The 20,327-nt window shown below is 35.4% G+C and overlaps 1 protein-coding gene across 2 annotated transcripts in view; it reads left to right on the top strand.

Moving 5' to 3' along the window:
• FBXW7 (F-box and WD repeat domain containing 7) overlaps positions 1-20,327 on the top strand; it is a 164,809-nt gene that overhangs the window by 68,893 nt on the left and 75,589 nt on the right. The window contains exons 3-6 of one of the 2 annotated variants that reach the window (XM_090288212.1): positions 8,538-8,629; positions 13,319-13,401; positions 14,027-14,076; positions 14,692-15,309. In XM_090288212.1, coding sequence (XP_090144338.1) covers positions 14,761-15,294 — 534 coding nt within the window. In that variant the 5' untranslated portion in view covers positions 8,538-8,629; positions 13,319-13,401; positions 14,027-14,076; positions 14,692-14,760 and the 3' untranslated portion in view covers positions 15,295-15,309. Of the gene's footprint in view, positions 1-8,537; positions 8,630-13,318; positions 13,402-14,026; positions 14,077-14,691; positions 15,310-20,327 lie in introns of those variants that run through there. The other variant, XM_090288213.1, reaches the window with a different exon arrangement.

Genomic DNA, 20,327 nt, shown 5'->3' with positions numbered 1-20,327 from the left:
AAAGCTAGGGAGAATACTAGGGATGCTGTAAACAGTTTGGGCAAGAGACCTATGGCATCTGCTTATTAAATTATACCACAGAAGTAGAGCTACTTATGAGGTAGGCTTAGGAGGACTTGGCGATGACATGAGCGATGGAAGTAGGGGGACAAGGCAAAGGTAGTTTGTAATAGATGATGGAAACCAGAATGACTCCCAATTCCTCCCTCTCTCCCCTTTTTTAACTTTCAGAAAAGTTCCAAGTACAGTACTATTAAATTATATTGCCCCAGAACCATTTGATAAGTTGCCAGCATGATGTACCATCTGTCTTCCCTAAACTCTTGAGTATGCATTTCTTGTGAACAATGACATTCTCCTACACAATCACAAAATAACCATTAAAATCAGGATGTTGGCATTGATATATTAGATTATCTATCCTCAGGCCCCATTTGAGTTTCACCAGTTCAAACAATATCTCATGTAACAAAGATTTCTTTCAGAATCATGGGTTACATTTAGTTTTTATGTTTCTGGGACATTTCCTTGATCTTTTCTTTACTGTCACCCCTTTACCACTTTTGAAGATTACAGACTGGTCATTTTGAACAAGGAACCTTAATTTGGGTTTGTCTGATGTTTATTCATTAGTGGATTCAGGTTATGCATTGCTGACAGGCATATCACAGAAGTGATACTGTGTTACTTGCTTCCTATTAGGTAAACATAATTTCAATTTATCCCAACACTGATGTTTACTTTCAGCTTCTCAATCCTTTTACACTGGAGATCACTTAAAATAATTTTCTAATCTTGAGAATACCTACCGAAAAATTATTATATCTACAGCTCATGATATCTAAGCTTGACCAGTAATTTATAGAAATAATAATTCATTGATAATTGTCAGTGCTCTTTTGAGTAGAGAATACTCTTTTTCTATGGATTTGTTTATATTGGCAGATTTATTAGCCTCCTTTTCTGTGTGGTTCACCTTCCCACAAAGGATATCAGCTGTAATATAAGTTTAGTAGAGCAACTAGAGGAAACTTAACGGTGTCCCCCCCCTTTCTTTACTACTTTATCTTTTACCTTTTCCAAATAGGTCTTATCACAGGTTTCTACTATATGAGATCCAAATTAGATATAATAAATGCAAGAGTAGTTTTTTCCCCCATATTTAAGACTAAAAATGACATTTTAGCCAACTTTTCTTGGGGGAAAATACAATCCCCTGGTAATTAAGCTTAACTTTCCTTGAAATTAATCTTTTTTATATTTTCATAAATTTTGCAAATTCATAAGAAATGTAAAAAATTTGCATATTAGCTAATACAATGTAGCCTCAGCAGATTTAATTTAAATAAAGATTATAAATTGATTGTGATTAATATTTTTTACTATATGAAAAATTTATTGACAAACTCAGATAGTAACTCTACTAAACCCATAAGCCAAAGCAATATGAATAGAAATATCGCCTAAGTATAATTTTATACAATACTTTGAAAAAACATTTTCTTATATAATCACTAATATTGTAATAACTATGTATGGTGCCAGTTGGGTATTAGAATTATCAGGGAATCACTTCATAAATTATATATAATTGTCTAAGCATTGAAGTATACACCTGAAACTAATATAAAATAATATTGAATGTCAACTGTAATTGAAAAATAAATTTAAATAAAAGAAGAACATTTTCTTACTCAGTGATATAATTAGGCAGAAATGTAGGCCTAGCAATTAGAAGATTACTTCTTTTGTAAGCTCACATGCATAAAATGTTTTTGAATCTTAAAAATAAAAATTTTATATGTCTCTTTAGTGTGAATTTACCTCTTTAACATAAAAATTATATTTACCTTCAATGCTTGTTCTTTGCTTCACAAATATCAATTCAGGGTCAAACATGAGAGAAGCAATCACACACAAATTTCCTTTTAAACTGAAATGAGACCTTTTCTTAGTTTCCTCTTGATGTTTATTGAATAAGAAAAAGATCGTTCAAGTGGTAGCATGATGTTCATTGTCTTCCTATGAATAGCAAGATATTCTTTTCTTTACAGAAATCCAGAACATGTATGGGGCAGATCAGTAAAACTCATCTTGAATATATAAGACTGCAGCTCTTCTTCCTTTTTTCTCAAGTCAAATTCCCACAATCAGAAGATTCAGAAAGAGTTCACAAGTGATACACTTGTCTTGAAAGGGAAGGAAAGTGTGTTCACTTTTGTTCTGCAGCTTCTCCAGGTGGTTTCCAGTAAGACTTGAGACTTGCCTATATCCTTCTACACTCAAGCCCAAGCAGCAGAGGATACAATTCAAGATTTCTTTTTGTAACATGATGTTTTCCAAAAGTGCGTTTTCCTTTTAAATCCAAGAATCTTGTCCCTTGATGTCAAAAACATTTTCTTCATACCTTACAGGGACTGAAGAGTAAGTGCTACAGTGGCTTGTTTCTTTAGCCATCCTTCATCTTCAAAATATTCAACAAAAATCTATCCTTCTATTGTCTTAAAAGGACCCCTTTCAGCTCAAATACTCTGTTGAGAACTTTTCCTCTGCTAAGCCACTGGATTTTTTTTTTTATGTAGTACGAGATGTTCTTTAGACATTCTGGAGTGAAATTACCTTTTTAATTTTGTCCCAAGAGTTTTTGACACCAGAGTACACAGAAGTCTTCTGAGTCAGTTCAGGTCTCCAGAGAAACAGATATCAACACAAGATTGGATATGCAGGGAGGCCTCCATCCAGAGTGGGCTATTGGAGCATTCTCACCATGTTCAGTCGTTGGCTGGGAGAAACCTAGAGGAAGCATGGCCTGGTGTGAATGTTGCGGTATATTTCCAGGTGAGGGAGCTGGGGGCCATCAAGCAGCTGTGCTCCTCATAGCAGGCTCTGTCAAAGGGATGTTGAGCAGGGCACCCTTATGGCAAACCATACCTTCCCCGTGCCATGGGCTTTGACATCATCCCTCTGTGTGGACACCTTTCTTACCCTGTTCATGTTTGACACCTCTACTCAAACACACATTTTTCATTCTACTCTCCTTTGACTCACTGGGCTGTCCACTACATGGATCACTTCTCACCCTTCTCATATGCCGGCTTTGGCACCCCATGTTGGCCTGCCTCTCCTCCCCTGACCCCCCACGTACATGGGATCCTCCTCAGTCTGCTTGGACTGTTACCCTACTTCCCACACATATATCTGACTTGCTTGGCTTCACCTAATGGCTTTAGCCCTAAATGGTTGAGGGAGGGCATAGTAGGAGGAAAGGAAGAGCCATCTGGGTTTCTTAAATCTGTAACTGGCTAGAATATGGTTCCACTTAGTGATGTAGAGAAAATAGTAGGAGGATCTAAGAACAAACTTGAGTTGAGAGAGACAGACAGAAAACAGGAATTTGAGTTTTAAAATAATGAATTTAGGGTTATGGGGACATCCTGGCAAAACTAGTAGGCTTAGCAGAGGAGTTTGGCAGGAGATAATAGAATTGGTTGTCATTAGCTTCTGTGTGATAGTTGAAACCCTAGGTTTCAGAGAAATTTGAAGAGAAGGAAGGAGCTGGCAGCGGAGAACAGCAGTGCTGCCTGAGGGATGATACCAAGGGAACTATGGGACAAAGGAGTTGTAAAGAAGTGAGTGTGCTTGTTCAACGATGTAAAAAGCTGCAAAAATGGTAAAAGATCCATTGGAGCTTAGCAGTCAGTTTAAAATTGTTATAATGGAGTAAACCCAGATTGCAGTTAGTGGAATTGAATGGGAAGGAATAATTAAATTTGGCAAATACAAAAATTGTGTTATAAGTTAAAAAACAATAGGTATTGTTATGCGGACTGAGAAATAGCGTTTTGTGTTCTTCCTGGTAAAGAGGTATATGATTGATGAGGCATGGGGATTTAAATTTTTCAGTTCAAAACCATAAAACTTGATAACTTGCTGTTTGTGTGATAATGTTCTCCCTATTATTCATTCTGTATTGATTTTGTTAACCTGCATTACTCAGAATCAGTTGAGCGAATTTTGCAGTCTTTGGAAGATTTTCACCTTGAGTTACATATATGACTTCCAAGTTACCTGTGTAACTAGAATTATTCAAAATATTATGTGCTTTAGAAGCATTAATTTTTAAATCACATATTTGTTTTTTATAGCCTGTGCTGAAAATAACAAGAAATTTGATTAAGAGATTAAAATGATTTTAATGACTGGGAGTATAGTTTATAAATAAGCGTTAAAATATTTTTATACCTTATCAGTTTCAAAAGTACCACAAGTAACTTGTTTAGTGAAGACTACAACTTTTAAAAATGTGTTTAAAGTAATTGATATTATATTTGTGGCCTGCTTTGAAGTTCTCCTTTGGTGGAGAAAGAATGCGCAGCATGACAGGCTTTAAAAAGATGTAATAATTAATTACTCACTAAACAAATGTTTTGAGGACCTACTAAGTCAAGCAGTTTTGTAGGTGCTGAAGACAACAGGGTGAGAAGTAAAGTATCTTTCCTTATGGAGCTGAAATTCTAGTAAGAAGAGGCAAGTAATACATGAGCGAATGGAGAGAGTCACTTCTGTAGCAGGCACGGTGCCCGTGCTTGTGCGCAGTGCTGTGGAGAAGGGCGAGACCGCCAGGGGTCAGGGGCTGGTAAGTAGGATGACTGGGGAAAGTGTCGTCGCTTAGGAGATATTTGAACATAGTCCTGAAGGAAGAAAGGGGAAGAACCATGTGTATATGTGTGGGAGAGCATTTAGGCAGAGGGATAGCCAGTCCAAAGGCTCCAAGTAGCAGCATATGTTCCTCTTAAGAAAGAACAAGGACACAAAGAGTGGAGCAAAGTAAAAAAGAGAGAATAGGAGAATATGAGCTCGGAATGGTGGGATGTATGTAGATTATATAATACCTAACAGGCAACCATTAAACACACACACACACACACACACACACATGTATGTGTATATGTGTGTGTGTGTGTGTGTATATATATAAATATAAATATTTTTTTGTTACAGTTGTCCCAATTTCCCCCCCTTTGCCCTCCGCCCATCCCACCCCTGCTCCTACAGTCAATCCCACACTGTTGTCCATGTCCGTGGGTCATTCATACATGTCCTTTGTCTAGTTTCTTCTCCTTCTTCCCACCCTTATTGCCCTCTCACCTCCCCTCTGGTCAGTTTCAGTCTGTTCCATGTTTCCATGCCTGTGGTTCTATTTTATTCGTTAATTTATTTTGTTCATTAGATTCCTGTTATGGTGAGATCATATGGTATTTGTCTTTCACTTAGCATAGTACTCTCCAGTCCCATCTATGCTGTCCTAAAAGGCAGGAGTTCCTTCTTTCTTTCTGCTGTGTAGTATTCCATTGTGTAAATGTACCACAGTTTTTTGATCCACTCATCTACAGATGGACCCTTAAGCTGTTTCCAGCACTTGGGTATGTAAATAGCATTACTGTGAATATAGGGTTGTGTAGGTTCTTTTGAATTGGTGTTTCTGAGGGTATATTGCAAGCAGTGGAATCGCTGAGTCAAAAGGCAGTTCCATTTTTAGTTTTGTGAGTAAATTTTATACTGTTTTCCACAGTGGTTGCACCAGTCTGCATTCCCACCAACAGTGCACTAGGGTTACCTTTTCTCTACATCCTCATCAGTACTTGTTTGGTGATTTATTCATGATGGCCATTCTGACGGGTGTGAGGAGATATCTCATGGTGGTTTTAATTTGCATCTCTCTGATTAGTGATGTTGAGCATCTTTTCATATGTCTGTGGGCCATCTGTATGCCCTCCTTGGAGAAGTGTCTATTCAGATCCTTTGCCCATTTTTTAATTGGATTATTTGTTTTCCTGGTGTTGAGTTATATGACTACTTTATGTATTTTGGAACTCAAACCCTCATCCAGTGTATCATTGGCAAATATGTTCTCCCATACAGTCGGTTTTCCTTTTCATTTTGGTGATGGTTTCTTTAGCTGTGCAGAAGCTTTTTAGTTTGATGTAGTCCCATTTCTTTATTCTTTCCTTTATTTCCCTTGCCTTAGGAGATATAGCAGCAAAAATATTGCTGTGTGAGATATCTGAAATCTTCCTGCCTATGTTTTCCTCTAGGACTTTTATGGTGTCACAACTTATATTTAAGTTTTTTATCCATTTTGAGTTTATTCTGGTGTATGGAATAAGTTTCCTTTTTTTGCATTTCCTAGTTCAGTTCTCCTAACACCATTTATTGAAGAGGCTATCTTTACTCCATTGTATGCTTATGCTCCCTTTGTCAAGTATTAATTGACCATAGAGACTTGGGTTTATTTCTGGGTTCTCTAATCTCTTCCATTGATCTGTGTGTATGTTCTTATGCCCATACCAGACTCTTTTGATTACAGTGGCCTTGTAGTACAGTGAAATTGAAACAGTAATAAAAAAATCTCCCAGCACACAAAAACTCTGGACCAGACAACTTCACAGGTGAATTTTACCAAACATTTAAGGAAGAACTAACTCCTGTCCTTCTCAAACTATTCCAAAGAATTCAAGAGGCAGGAAGGCTCCCAAACTTTTTAAGAGGCCAGTATCATCCTGATTCCAAAACCAGGTAAAGACACAACAAAGAAAGAAAACTACAGGCCAATATCTCTGATGAACACAGATGCTAAAATCCTCAACAAAATACTGGCAATCTGGATTCAGAAAAAAGATCATACACTGTGATCAAGTGGGATTCATATTCACCCCAGAGATGCAAGGATGGTACAATATTTGCAAATCAATAAATGCAGTATACCACATAAACAAAAGGAAAGACAAAAATCACATGATCATATTGATAGATGCTGAAAAAACATTTGATAAAATCCACCCATTTATGATAAAAACACTCAGTGAAGTGGGAATAGAGGAATCATACCTCAACATAATAAAAGCCATATATGAGAAATCTACAGCCAACATTGTACTCAATAGGCAAAAAGCTAAAAGTTTTCCCCTTAAGATCAGGAACAAGACAAGTGTGTCTTGTTTCAAGGGTGTCTTGTTTTACCACTCTTATTCAACATAGTACTGGAAGTTCTAGCCATAGTGATCAGACAAGAAAAATAAAGAAAAGGCACCAAAATTGGAAAGGAGGAAATAAAACTGTCATTATTCGCATACAGCATGATAGTGTATGTAGAAAACCCTATTGTTTCCACCAAAAAACTACTTAATAAGTGAATTTGGCAAAATAGCGGTATACAAAGTCAGTGTTCAGCAATCGATGCATTTTTGTACACCAACGATGCATTATCAGAAAGAGAGATTAAGAATAACCATGCCATTTACTACATCAAAAAGAAAAATAAAGTACCTAGGAATAAATTTAACCAAGGAGGTGAAAGACCTGTACTTGGAACACTATAGAACACTGAAGAAAGACATTAAGGAAGATACAAATAAATGGAAGCATATACCGTGTTCAAGGATTGGAAGAATTAACATCATGAAAATGCCCATACTATACAATGCAATCTGTAGATTCATCTCAATTCCTATTAAAATACCAATGCCATATTTCACAGGTCTCAAATAAATATTTCAAAAATGTATATGGAACCAAAAAAAGACCCCAAAGAGCCTCTGCAATCTTAAGAGGAACAAACTAGGAGGGGTCATAATACCCGATATCAAACTATACTATAAGGCCACTGTAATTTTTTAAAAAAATTTGTTCTGAGTGAGATGGGAACCTTTCATTGGATTTTGAGCATAGTGATCTGACCTACCTTCCATTAATCTGGAATATAGAGAGTTACAGTATGAAGTCAGGGTGTTAGTAAACGGTATGGCCCAAAGAGTACTACTGGTGATTAGAGAAGCTCTTCTAGGATTTAGCGAACATTCTAAACTCCTTGCAGAGTGTTATTCCAAGCTTTGAGTTACCTTCTAATGATCAGTACAATGTGATGTCTTACTGCTATCTTTGTCTTAAAGCTTCTTAATTGACTTTGTAGTTCAAACCTAATGGATCCTGCCTGCCATATAACTTCCAGAATTGTTAATATTGTACACTCATTTGGAGGCTTTGGCAATTTGCTTAAGTCACCCCTTGTTTTATTAGTGTGATCAATATTCCTCAGTGTCTGCTATCATTTCAAGGTTAGTCTTTACCTTGGACTCTTGTTTTGTGGCTCATAACTCTAGTTCACTCTGAGGCAGTCTTTAACAGCTCAGTTTGTTTAACATGTGTAGTATGTCCACTTTGATTCCTTTAAGCATTCTAAGATGAGCAGTTCAAGTTTTAGATAATCAAAGGTCTTATGAAAGCAAGGTTCATGAGAAACTAGTTGAAAAATTTGTGAGAAATTGGTTTAAAAAATAAAACCACTGCAATTAGGTCTGAAGTACCACTGAATCAATAGGTATAATGACTAAAAGTTACCTTATATTTTCTAGGACTTGGGAAAAATCACAGAGTACTGTTTTACCTAAATAACCTTAATTAAAAATTTTTAAGAGTAAAATTATTATAATACTTCTTTATCATGGGATGGAGCTGACTGTAAGTGTCTCCTCCTTTAGGTACCCTTAGGTTAGGACCTCTCTGGACTTCACCCTACAGTGAAAGATGCTGCCACAAGAATGCTGTTCTTCCCACTTACTAAAGGGCAAAAGTAAGCCAGTGATTACTTTATACAAAGTCCAACTTTATATTAATATGGACCGTCTGAACTTTTGACTTATGTGAAGAATTTAGTGTTTACTATCTATATTGGAGCTTTTAATTTCTCTAATCATTTATCTTTTATTAGATTACCAGAATCATAACAATAGGTAATGCTGCGGCTTCTTCATTGATATGTCAGAATACTGTGTGAATCTTGCATTGCAAGGAGTGCTGTGTCTAGAGGAGTTAGATAAAGTAGGTATAGTCTACCCTAATTATCTGCAGATTGTAGTGATTCTGGTTTTGGAAAAGAAGGCAATATTAATGTTAGAGAATGTATTCTTATTTTTAAAAGATTTTATTTATTTATTTTTAGAGAGAAGGAAAAGGAGGGAGAGGGGGAGAGAAACATTAATGTGAGTTGGTTGGTTGACTCTTGCACATGCCCCAACCAAGGACCAAACCCAGACTGTGCCCTGACTGGGAATCAGACTGGTGGCCTTTAGCCTTGTGGTGCAGTGCCTAACCAACTAAGCCACACTGGCCAGGGCTAGAGATTGTATTCTTTTAGGATTTTGTCATAGGTAGTTATGTAGACTGAGGCACATGAAAGAAAACAGTTGAGTGTCAATTTCTGGTCCTTGCTTTGCTAGAAGCTAGCAATCTTGAGAAATTTACTTAATCTTGAGCCTCAATTGCCTGTCTGTGAAGTGAGGAACATTTTTCATTTATGGGATTGGCCAAAAAGTTTTGTTTAGTTTTTTCTTTATGATGGCTCTAATAGTGCTTAGTTGTCTAACTTCATTCAAAACCATTTTGTTAGATTGTTTTGTAACAGCTGTCTTATCAGCATGCATTTAAAAAAAATCAAAATTGGTGCATTTTTGTGCAGCTATTTTAATTTTGAAGATGGAAGCAAAACATGCAACATTTTAGCATATTATGCTTTATTATTTCAAGAAAGGTGAAGACGCAACTGAAATGCAAAAAAGGATTTGTGCAGCGTATGGAGAAGGTTCTGTGATGGATTGAATGTGTCAAAAGTGATTTGTGAAAGTTCTTGGTACTATTGACATTTTGGCCAAATCATTCTTTGCTGTGGGGCTGTCTTATGCATTGGAAGATGTTTAGCAGCACCCCTGGCCTCTACCTGCTAGAAGTCACTTGCGCAGTGGTTCTCAACCTTCCTAGTGCCGCAACCCTTTAACACAGTTCCTCATGTTGTGGTGACCCCCAACCATAAAATTATTTTTGTTGCTACTTCACAACTGTAATTTTGCTACTGTTACAAATCGTAATGTAAGTATCTGATATGCAGGATGTATTTTCATGGTTACAAATTGAACATAATTAAAGTATAGTGATTAATCACAAAAACAGTATGTAATTATATATGTTTTTTCCGATGGTCTTAGGCGACCCCTATGAAAGGGTCGATCAACCCCCAAAGGGGTTGCGACCCACAGGTTGAGAACTGCTGCACTAGCGGGAGATAGCAGACATACTCAAAATATCCAAATCAATCATGTATTGGTGAAAATGAAAATGTGTCTTTTACTTTATGGAAAAAACTAAACAGACTTTTTGGCCAACCCAAGAAAATTTCTGTAGTTTTCTTCTATCAGCATTATTACTGCCTTTGAATTATTTTCATTCTCATTATGCACAATTGTCAAGAAAATCATACAATTTATGTCAAAATATATTAACCATCAGCTTTTATTTTACTGATCTCCAGTGTGGTCTCACTACTTATTAATAAAAGCATGTTACGTATTTGATATATGTTGACATTATATACTTCTGGTAAGAAGAAATAAAAGAGCATCTTGGCATTATGTATTGATTTTTTTTTTAAGGCTATAGGATTCTGTTTGTTGATGTTTATATTTTTATATGACACAGTATCTGAAATTACACACAAAAAATTTCTTTAAAAAAGTTTAGAATTAGAGTTTTAAAAGCAAGAATATGCATTCTTTTGATAATAGTTCATTTATTAGTTTTCCAATATGGCAGTTTCAAGTTTTAGATCATGAGTGCTTAATTTTTCCTTTTTAATGTGGGGCTTTACAAACTTTTTTAGAGGATGCCCTGCCTGGTATGGCTCAGTGGACTGAGTGCTGGCCTGCAAACCAAAAGGTTGCTGGTTTGATTCCTGGTCAGGGCACATGCCTGGGTTGCAGGCCAGGTCCTCAGTTGGGGACATGCGAGAGGCAATTGATTGATGTTTCTCTCTCACATCGATATTTCTCGCCCTCTCTTTCTCCCTCCCTTCCCCTCTCTCTAAAAATAAATGAATAAAATCTTTTTTAAAAAAAGTATTTTTCACCCCTTAAATATTTAGGAGTTGATCTGATTTCTTATTAATTTTTAGATAAATATTTATTACTTTGATTAGGCCATTAGCTTATTCCATAGATTATTAGTAGAACTAATTTCCTAGAAACACTGTTTTTGTTTAATTTTAAACTTATGAATATCAACAGCAAATGAAAAATGTCCCGTACTTTCCATGCTTGTTCTCATTTACATTACCAAAATAAGTTAGAGAAATTCAACCAATATATACAGTACTTGAAAAAAATTTTATATGTCTACCAATTAGATATTTTCAGCCTCTTAATATTCTGGAATTCCTGTCATCTGACTTATACCTGTGTTGTTTATTTTACATTAGCTATGCTTTAAATCTGATTTTTCTGCTTGGATTTACCAGTTTTGATCAGGTCTGTCTATAAGAATCTGTTATTTTAAAAGATATTTACATGTCACACTTAAATATGGGAGACAGCTAACTATATTGGTCTAAATTAAGACACTTTCTTTTCTCTTCCCCCAGTATAACACTAAAGGTATGCAATGATAGTGATTTGAATTTTTATTATTTATAATTGGTAACAACTATTTATTGATGACCAGTTCTGGTCCTATTTTAGAAATGTCAATAATAAATTTTCTATTTGTTGTTAGGTTGACCGTTATTCTTTAGGATATGTTTTATGACCTTTGTTCTCTCATCTTTTCACTTTTTAAGTTATTCTAATTCTGTCATTAAACCTGTTCAGTCTTGTAAAAATAGGCCTGTTAGGTTGGGCACACAAGGGGCAACATACTTGTTGCCTGCGTTATCCCAGGCAGTGTCCCTGATTTCATGCTGTTCTGCACATAAGCATGCAAATGAAAAATGTCCTGTTAGTGTTAGATACAGTTATTAAAGCAAGATTTTGATTCTATCTTTAAAGAAAACTTATGTGTAAGAGAGTTACCTGTATATATTGGGATACTATATATATATATATATATATATATATATATATATATATAATGTGTGTGTGTGTGTGTGTGTGTGTGTGTATTCACTTGTGATTTAAGTCAGTGTTTTTCAATATCTTATTTTTAACCTTTTTTTTTTCTTGTGATGTTTTCAGTTTGTCTTGGCATAAATTAATTAGCTGGTATGATTTTGATGACCTTTATTTTCTGGAGTTTATCAATGGATATATTTAATGTGCTTTTTCTAAGGAACTTTACCTTCTACCCTTGTTCAAACTGATGCAATTATTTATATTTGATGGTTTCAGTCTACATCAGATAGAAATTTTGTATAGTGCTTGCCTGAGTTGTAAATAAGAACCACTTGACTTTTAAAAGCCACATTTAATATATATTACATCATGGTTTATTGATTACATTTGATCATCAAAATCTCATGCACCAAGGAAAGTTCCCTTCCTCCCTCTTCAAATTTCTAATACTCCTCTCCCAAGATCACTCTCAGCTAATGACCTTGCTTCCTATTTTAACCAATTAAAAAAAATATTTAAAAAAGCAAGAAGGAAATGTCCAAAAACTTCCACCACTATAAAAATCTCACCTATTTCAACTGTTTTTACATTGAGAAATATAGTAAAAAAAAAAAAAAAAATAAGTAAAATAAATTTAAAGTACCTATAATACCACTCTGCTTTTCCATCTGGTACCATAAATGACATATCCATTTTCCTAACTAAAACTAGTTCTTACACTTTTGAATTCTTTCTCATCCCCTTTTAACAGCTGAGGACATCACCATTTCTTCTCTTTCTTGCTTACATTATCAACTTTTCCTTTTGTAATCTGGATTATTCTTGTCATTATACAGATATGCTGCTGATTCTCCAATCTTAAAGAATCCCAAATGTTTCCTACCAATTACCCATTTTCCCTACCCATTTACTCCCTTATTTGTTCCTTTTTGCAGCAGACTTCTAAACCTGTCCATATTGACCATCTCTATTCTCCTTTTTCTAGGCTCTTAACTCTAATAAGACTTCAATTACCAAAAACATCTACCATTACTAATGACTTCTGTGTTGCTGAATCCAGTGGCCAGTTCTTTGTCTTCATCCCATTGATACATGACAATGGTTGTTATTTACTTCCTCCTCTTGGCTGCGCTTTATGTGGCTTCAAGGCTGCCACTCATTCCTGGTGTTATTTTTTAGTCCTCTTTGCTCGTGGTTACTGCTCCTCTCAGAATGTTGGAGTACCTCAGGGCTCAATTTTGATACCTCTTCTCTTTCTACACATACCACTTCTAGTATAATTAGAATCCAAGAACCCTCACCTACCCCACCCCAGTATAGCTAATTTCTTAGAAAGTGTAGATTATATAAATAAAATTAATTATTGCTGTTTTCAAACTATCTTTCAGACTTTCTTGATCCTGTTTCAAAGCTTGCAGTGAGAATTGTGGATCTTTGGGGGATCAACCATCTAGTGGCAAGGGTTGGAAAAGTAAATAAGACTTTTATCTAAAGACTATTCTGATACGATGTAGCTACTCTTAAGGTGTGATAGAAAATGGATATTGTATTTCTTATATCTTGCAAACCTTAAAGATATTTTAAAGGAGTTTTATATGAACTTGTGTAATGTGTTGGCATTATTTGAACATATCAATATAAATACCTTCAAAGGATAAAATTTAAAAGTTAACATTCAGAAGTTTGTCAGATCGAATTTTAGAGCCTATTTTTAAAATATAAGTTAATATGCTTGTTATATAAAATTTGAGAAATATAGTAAAAAATAAATTTAAAGTACCTATAATACCACAGTCTAAATGCAGTTTATATTTTGAAATATTATCTTTTAGTCTTTATATAGTTTAAAAATCATGCTGTGATCATAAAATTTCCTGCATTTTGCTCTTAACATAATATAAGCATGCATGTTTCCACATTTTAAAAAATAAACATCATGTTTAGGATTGCACTGTGTCTTATCCAATCTCATGGATTCCTTTGTCTTGAACATTTAGGTTTTGATTATTTTTATTGATGTTTATTTTTATTTATTTTTCTTTTGTGGATAAAGCTGCAGTGAGCATCCTCTGCATAATTTTTTTTTTCTGTTTTAGGATTACTTCCTTAGGATAGATTGCCAGAAGTGGAGTTACTGGGTCAGAGGGTATGGTCTTATGAACTTTTTTCTTTTAAAAATAAAATAAAATATTTTTATTTTAGTTTATTTGCTATCCAGTTGAAAAGTGAAACTCATAATGATTAGACTTGGTACCTCTTAGAAAACTGTATATAAAGGCAAGGTTCTGTGATCAGAAAAGTTTGGTAAATTCCCACGGTAAAAAAGCTTTTTAAATTTGGTTTACCTCAGCATTTCCCAAACTTAACTGAGCATCAGATATCTTTTTTTTCTTTGTGATACACTTATTAACATTTCATGGAAGTTTTATGAAAGATACAGTTTATGAGCTACTGATCCAAATTTCCAAATTGTTTTTAGTGGTCAGAGCAACTGAATCTCCATTCTAAAATTATTTTTAAAAAGGAGGTTAAAATTAAGCTGTTTACTATGTGTTTTTTGGGGGGTATGTCTTTATAAAATCTCATAACTTCTACAATTTAAACTTTTATATTGATTCCTAAAGAATATCTTAATGCCTCATTGACATCAAATACTTTTTATAATCTTTAATAAAATTTGGAATGTAGACATAAAAGGTTAAAGTAGAAGATAATGTAGATTGTACAAATCTTTTTTGTCCCCCTTCATTTTTCCCTACAGAATGTGAAAAGCTTTGCATCTTCTGATAGTCTAGCCAAGGTCCAAGAAGTAGCAAGCTGGCTTTTGGAAATGAATCAGGAACTGCTCTCTGTGGGCAGCAAAAGACGACGAACTGGAGGCTCTCTGAGAGGTAACCCTTCCTCAAGCCAGGCCGATGAGGACCAGATGAATCGTGTGGTGGAGGAGGAGCAGCAACAGCAACAGCTAAGGCAACAGGAGGAGGAACACACCGCAAGGAATGGTGAAGTCGTTGGAGCAGAACCTAGACCCAGAGACCAGAATGATTCCCAGCAAGGACAATTGGAAGAAAACAATAATCGCTTTATTTCAGTAGATGAGGACTCCTCAGGAAACCAAGAAGAACCAGAGGAAGATGAAGAACACGCTGGGGAACAAGATGAGGAGGATGAAGAGGAAGAGGAAATGGACCAGGAGAGCGATGATTTTGATCAGTCTGATGACAGTAGCAGGGAAGATGAACATACACATAGTAACAGTGTCACAAACTCCAGTAGTATCGTGGACCTGCCTATTCACCAACTCTCCTCCCCGTTCTATACAAAGACAACAAAAGTGAGTATATTTAATCTGCCGTGCACTTGAGAAATTTTAGATATCCATACTAATTGTAATAAAACTTTTCTTGCACTCTTTGTATTACTCCAAAATTATTCTTCAGATCTGTAATAATAAAATGAACTACTTTTGTTTTACAGAAGGTATTAGAAAATATTAGAAATAGAAATATTGATAATGGTATAGTCTTATTACAAATGGAGGGAAGGTGATCGATCCTATTTGTTGTGATGGAAAATCATTAATATCAAATTTCATTATAAATTTTGTCCCTGGGACAGAGGTTAGTAGGTTGTATGTAATAGAGAAGGTTGGGGTGAAACATGATTTGTGTAAATCAAGTAGTAAATCTTTTCTTCTTTACAAAATGCAGACTGTGGGGTGGTTGTGTATTTACAAGTATTAGTTACTCCAAGTCATGAGTTACTGAAAGTTACATCATAGTTTTCTTATTATGATGATTAAAATTTATCCTTGTAAATAGTCTTCTCTGTATTTTGTAGTTAAATAAGGTGAAACTACAGCCTGAATATTAATAGTTGGTTGTTGGTGAAATCTGTTGTTTTTTTAAGTTGTAAAGTACTAGACACTGACATATTTAAGATTGAACATTGTTTCTACATGATGAAGCAACGAGAATGCATCGATGTTATCTTCCCTGCTTGCTTTCCTCCAGATTTTATTATAATTAAAACATGCAGGAACACCAGAATAATTGGTTTTCTTTCTGACTCCATTTCAGTGGAACACTGTTTACTTCTCAGAGGGATTTGAATATTGACTATAGGGTAACAAATCATTTTGGTTGCTATTTGACTGTGAAGGGTAGGAGGAGATGATGTTAAGAGGCTGAGGTTTCCAACTTCCTGTCACGTTTCTGTCACTGCCTCCCTTGCCTGCACTTTTCCTTTCCCTTCCCATTCCTGGGAGTAGCTGTTTTATCTGCTGCCTCCTCATCTCATTTGGCTCACGGTAGCCCATGGAGTTAGCCTTAGACATATTTTAAAAGGTGAACGGTTAGACTCCTCTCTAAACTGGAGGAATCTTATCAACTCAGGGACTTGGTGACTAGTCTAGTGCTGAGAAAAACAGCTCCATTTGATGCAGTCCTTTGAGGCTATGCCAGAGGTCAGGGACTAGAATACACTAACCAGTCAGACTGTCACTGCTCCCCAGTATTATCTTCGCTACTGGACATGCAGGGAGGTGCTGAAATGTTCAAGTCTGTCTGACGTGGAGGGAGGAAGTGATTGGGCAGCTGCTGTCAATTTGGTCTTTCCAGTGCTTGTTCTTTGGGGTGGCATGTGAGCTTTTTTCCTCAAAACGTTCCTGGATACTGCATCACTTAAAATTGTAGTCAGGACCAGAGGCAGGGATTGTGGAGAAAAAGAGGAAGCATTATTTTTCTCACTGCCCAATCTTTCTCCCTTTCCACCCCATCAAAATATAGTGAAAATGAAATTATGTAGTATCCGGGCTTTGCTTCAAAATAATACTGAAGGGAAGAAAAAGAAGGAGGGTATAGACTGTCCATGTGTTGCTCATTGTTGAAGCTGGATTACAGGGAAATGAAGGTTCATGGGTATTATTCTGTGTAGTTTTTCAAGTATGTTTCAAGCCTTCCATAATAAAATAGTTTAAATTATAAAGAAAGTGAATACACACTCCACAAAATCATAATCAAAGCTGGAAATGGGAGGTCTTTCTTTCTTTCTTTTTTTCTTTCTTTCTTTCTTTTTTTCTTTCTTTCTTTCTTTCTTTCTTTCCTTCCTTCCTTCCTTCCTTCCTTCCTTCCTTCCTTCCTTCCTTCCTTCCTTCCTTCCTTCCTTCCTTCCTTCCTTCCTTCCTTCCTTCCTTCCTTCCTTCCTTCCTTCCTTCCTTCCTTCCTTCCTTTTCTTTTCTTTTCTTTTCTTTTCTTTTCTTTCCTTTCTTTCTCATACCTTGGTCTTGTTGACCAGCTCTTAAGTAGGTGCTAACTTTTCTACTCTACACTGAATTTTATTTCCTCTCAGTTTTGGTGCTGTTGAAATTATAGGAAATTTAATAAGACATCTTGTATTTTTTGTTGGAGTTAGAATTTTATTTTAATCAATATTTTAGGCAGTGATGCTATTTAATAATCTATTCAAAGAGGAGAGAAAGTAAAAAGAATTAGACTCAGTCAGGTGTGTAACAACTTCTATCCTTTTTCCCATTCAGGCATTAAAATAAGTAATGTCTGTAGTAGTTTATCCTCTTATTCCTATTTGCTTGTTTTTAAATTTTAAGTGAACTGTAAATTTAGCCCATAGACAATATACAACCAGATTTAACCTCATCTCCTTTAACCTAACTTGACCAGAATGAAATATCTAAACACTTAGTTTTATACTTGAATTGCTAATCATTTTTGCGTCAGTATGTGAAACTTAAACGTTTAAAACATATTTATTCCTAATTTTCCCTAGCCTGCCTGCTAGTCTAGATTTTATTTAGAGGGTTTGATCTAAGAAGGAACTGCCTTCAGGTAGTTCTTCTTGTGGTTTTCACGCATTGATCATTGCTCTCTCCAGGTGGTGAAGCGGTGCTTGCTTAGACTGTCAGCCAGATGGCTCCAGCACTGATAGCTGTAGCCCTGCTTTGCTGGGGAAGGCTCTGACCTTTCGTAGTGCAGTTGGCCCGGCTCCTGTCCCCACTTCTCCATCTTTCTCCCTCAAGGTTACTATATCAAGATGGAGTTCATATCTCTCCTCTGTTTTCTGAGGATTCAGTGAGGAGTAGGGGTTTAATATTTAATTGCATTATCTTATTTAAGAAAGAAGTTTAGTGAAAACTAAGCCTTGCTGAATAGTGCAGAGCTACCAGTAATTTCTGCTACATTTCAAATTAAAAACAAGAAAGCCAGCTAGACAAAACAGATCTTTTTCTAAAAGGAGAAATCATCATAATGTTCATTAGGAAAACTTCTAGTACACAGGTCTGACAGGTGCTTTATTAACTTTTTTCCCTTAAGATGAAATTGTAAACAGAATTTTTAGATATGTATTATATATAGTACCTCCTTAAAAACAAACTATACTGAATTTAAGTCATTTTGGTGATGGGTTTGCATCCTAGACAAAAGTCTCCCTATAGAATGGAGAATTTTTAAACATTTCAAAGTCTTTTCATTGGTTTGTGCACCGAGTAGATAAACGTCTCTGACGTATCCACAAATACCACAAATAGTTTTCCTCAAAATGTTCCTGAGGCAAATTGTTTCATGTGTTTGTAATACAGTGACCTGATCTGTATCAGTGTTGTTTTGTTGGTGTTGGGGAAGGCGGCATGAAGAGGATAAAGGAACATGTCACCGCGGGTTCTGTTCTGTCTTTGGTGGACCACTCCCAAATGGTATCTCGAGCTCCCACCATTTCCTTGAGCCTCAGTCCTGCATTTCTGTCTGTTGGGCATTGTCACCTGAGTGGTCCACTAAAAACTACTCTGTCTTTCTTCATATCAATTTTTTATTCTGTTCCCCCCACCCTCTTTTACAATTTTTGTTAATATCCTGGTCTTCTGGTCAGTTGGTAGAAAAATAGTTTGACTTTTTAAAAATCATGTAATCCTAAGGGTCTGCTGGAAAATTTAACAGATTTGAACATTTGGACTTCCTTTTATTTACCCCCAGGTTCTCGTAAAATAAAAAATGGAGAGTCAGTATTTAAAAATGTTAAGAGCATCTTTGCTTTAGGTTTCTGTAAGGCCATGCCCTTGACAATGAGTTGGCAGTATGAATGATTAGATGGAATTTTTTTTTAATGGATTTTTACCTCCATATAGATCTATAACCACAATCTAAATACCTGGTATCCCATTTCCCAGTAATGAAGCCAAATCCCTAAGTGGACATTCGGAGTCTTTTCTAGTCTTACCACAGTTGCTTTCAGCCTGATTTCATCTCCATGCCTCCGCTTGCTTTTCGTGACTTCGCTCCTGTCCAGCTAGAGAGATCATTTAAAACCCAGGCCAAATTTCATCTGTCTTTACACCTTCCTAGAATTAGAAGATTTAATTCTTTGAACCCAATATTGGTTTTCTACATTGTGCAGCTTATTTGGTGTTACCTTGTGACTTTTTTGTAAGTTTGCTTTGAGTCGACATTGAATTCTTTTTATTTTTTTGAACAGAAGAAATTTGATATATTTGTTTGTAGTGCTGATTCAGGCTGAGAGTTGAAGATTCATAAATTGTTCATAATATGAACAATTCTCATTCCAGCTCTTAGGATGTACCCAAGCTACACTATAAATTATAAATACGCATGCTGTTTTAGTTTAAAATTTAAATATTCAATATAGTCACATTGGGGAATATCATAATACAATTAGCAGTTCTAGAGTAAGACTCCTCTGAGGAGAAGTTAAAATCCCAATTTAAGAACCATGTTACTAAGATGCAGAAATCAATTTAAGGTAATTCATAAATCATTAAAAACCATATTTTTAAATAAAATTTAATAACAGGAAAGTGTTTATAAACAATGTTTACTAAAAATGAGTTCTCTCAAAACTATACAGTATGATCTTAATTATGAAGCATACATACATTAATCTGTATCTGTGCATTGAAAAATTCAGAAATAATTAAAGTAAATGTTAATAATTATCTCTGAATATGGTTGAATTATTCCTGTTTTTTTCTTATATGCTTTTCAGAATTCCCCAGGCTTTCTACAACAAGCATATATTACTAATATTAGGGGGAAAAACTGTATCTGCTAGAAACCAATTTTTACTCTACTTAGTCTTTTTTTGATAACTTCCATAATGTAGAATGCTCTAATGGAAGATTGGATAAAAAGACGTCCCTCACAAGAAGGGCATCATCTAATGATCTCTTCATGAACTTGCTGCTGAATATAGTGGGAAAAGCAACAGAGAGGTTTTTTGTAAACCAGTTCTTCACATCTCTAGGATTCAGCTGTCAACTTTGGTGTAGAGGTTGGGCAGGTAATATTAGGAAGAATTATGGTAGTATAGTAAGCTTTCTTGTTTCTTTTCTTTTTTTAAATTTAGATTGTTGACAGACCCAATTCTCTA

Source organism: Furipterus horrens, unplaced genomic scaffold, assembly GCF_987537825.1.
Source record: "Furipterus horrens unplaced genomic scaffold, mFurHor1.1.pri manual_scaffold_10, whole genome shotgun sequence".
In the NCBI taxonomy this organism is placed as follows: Eukaryota; Metazoa; Chordata; class Mammalia; order Chiroptera; family Furipteridae; genus Furipterus; species Furipterus horrens.
This window is presented reverse-complemented; position numbering and strand designations above follow the sequence as displayed.